The 972-nt window shown below is 39.8% G+C and overlaps 1 protein-coding gene across 1 annotated transcript in view; it reads left to right on the plus strand.

Annotated features, from left to right (window-relative positions):
* Window positions 1-972, plus strand: part of LOC127751352 (uncharacterized) — a gene marked incomplete in the record, with an annotated part of 21,692 nt that overhangs the window by 17,914 nt on the left and 2,806 nt on the right. The window contains 1 exon segment of the mRNA XM_052274804.1: window positions 873-972. Within this exon segment, the coding sequence (XP_052130764.1) occupies window positions 873-972 (100 nt within the window).

Below are 972 nucleotides of genomic sequence, written 5' to 3' on the forward strand. Positions count from 1 at the left end.
GCGTCAACCTAGGTATCAATCTTAAGTTGAAGGCCTAGGGAACACATTTCAAACCAAGCTACGATCTAATATGTCAATTTAAAACGCGGGTGAGAGGTCGAAAGTAACAATTTCTTGTGTCGGGTTTTGCGAGCAGCTTCGATTTAATTGTAGTCAAAACTGTTTTGGTGCTCACTATTACTTCGTTTCCGCAATCTCGGAATCAGAACTGAGCGGCTCTAAATCAGGCTTTGGATGCTCGAAATCGAGATGATTCATTAAGAGCCGAGAATATGCCTCAAATTGAAATTCACTCTTTTCTCAAGCCTCGGATTCCGAGTTTTTGTTTACCCTGTGCCAATTCCTCACTTGCTGGATTCCAATCTGCGGTTGAGTTGACCACCATAGCGCATCTTTTTATCGACAATAAAAGTCCTTTCAGACTTTGTGTAAATCTCAACACGGTTCTCACATTTTGACTCCTGCAGTTTTCCAGACACTGTGAAAAATAGTAGGCTTACAGGAAAATTTTCCTTGACGCAAGTTGTAAAATTACAATTCGAAATCGTAAAAATACATGCAGTACGTATCGACTTAAAATCCATTGGCGAGTGAAAAATCTGCTCTCGTAAATTTACAACTTAAAATATAATTCGAGTTTACAAAAATGTTGTAAATTTACGACGATATTCTTCACAGTGGAACTTCCAGGAATCTTATCTTTATGAGGAACGAAAGAAAATAACTGTCCAGAAAAAGGATGCTAATTCGTTACTTGCTTGATTTAAATCTGCATCCGGTTGAGATGGGCTCAAAAACGTGTCTTTCTAGGGACAAAGAAGAGTTCTTCCAGATTTAGTGTGTGATTTGTTTCATTTGTTCTCGCGTAACAGAAGCAGCCTGGTCTCATGGTGTATTATATCAACTGTCTCGGCGTACACCTGCTACTTACTGCCTTCACTATGGTCTGGGCTTTCTTGGATACCGGGCGGA

This window comes from Frankliniella occidentalis, unplaced genomic scaffold (genome assembly GCF_000697945.3).
Source record: "Frankliniella occidentalis isolate FOCC.00 unplaced genomic scaffold, Focc_3.1 Scaffold444, whole genome shotgun sequence".
NCBI lineage: Eukaryota > Metazoa > Arthropoda > Insecta > Thysanoptera > Thripidae > Frankliniella > Frankliniella occidentalis.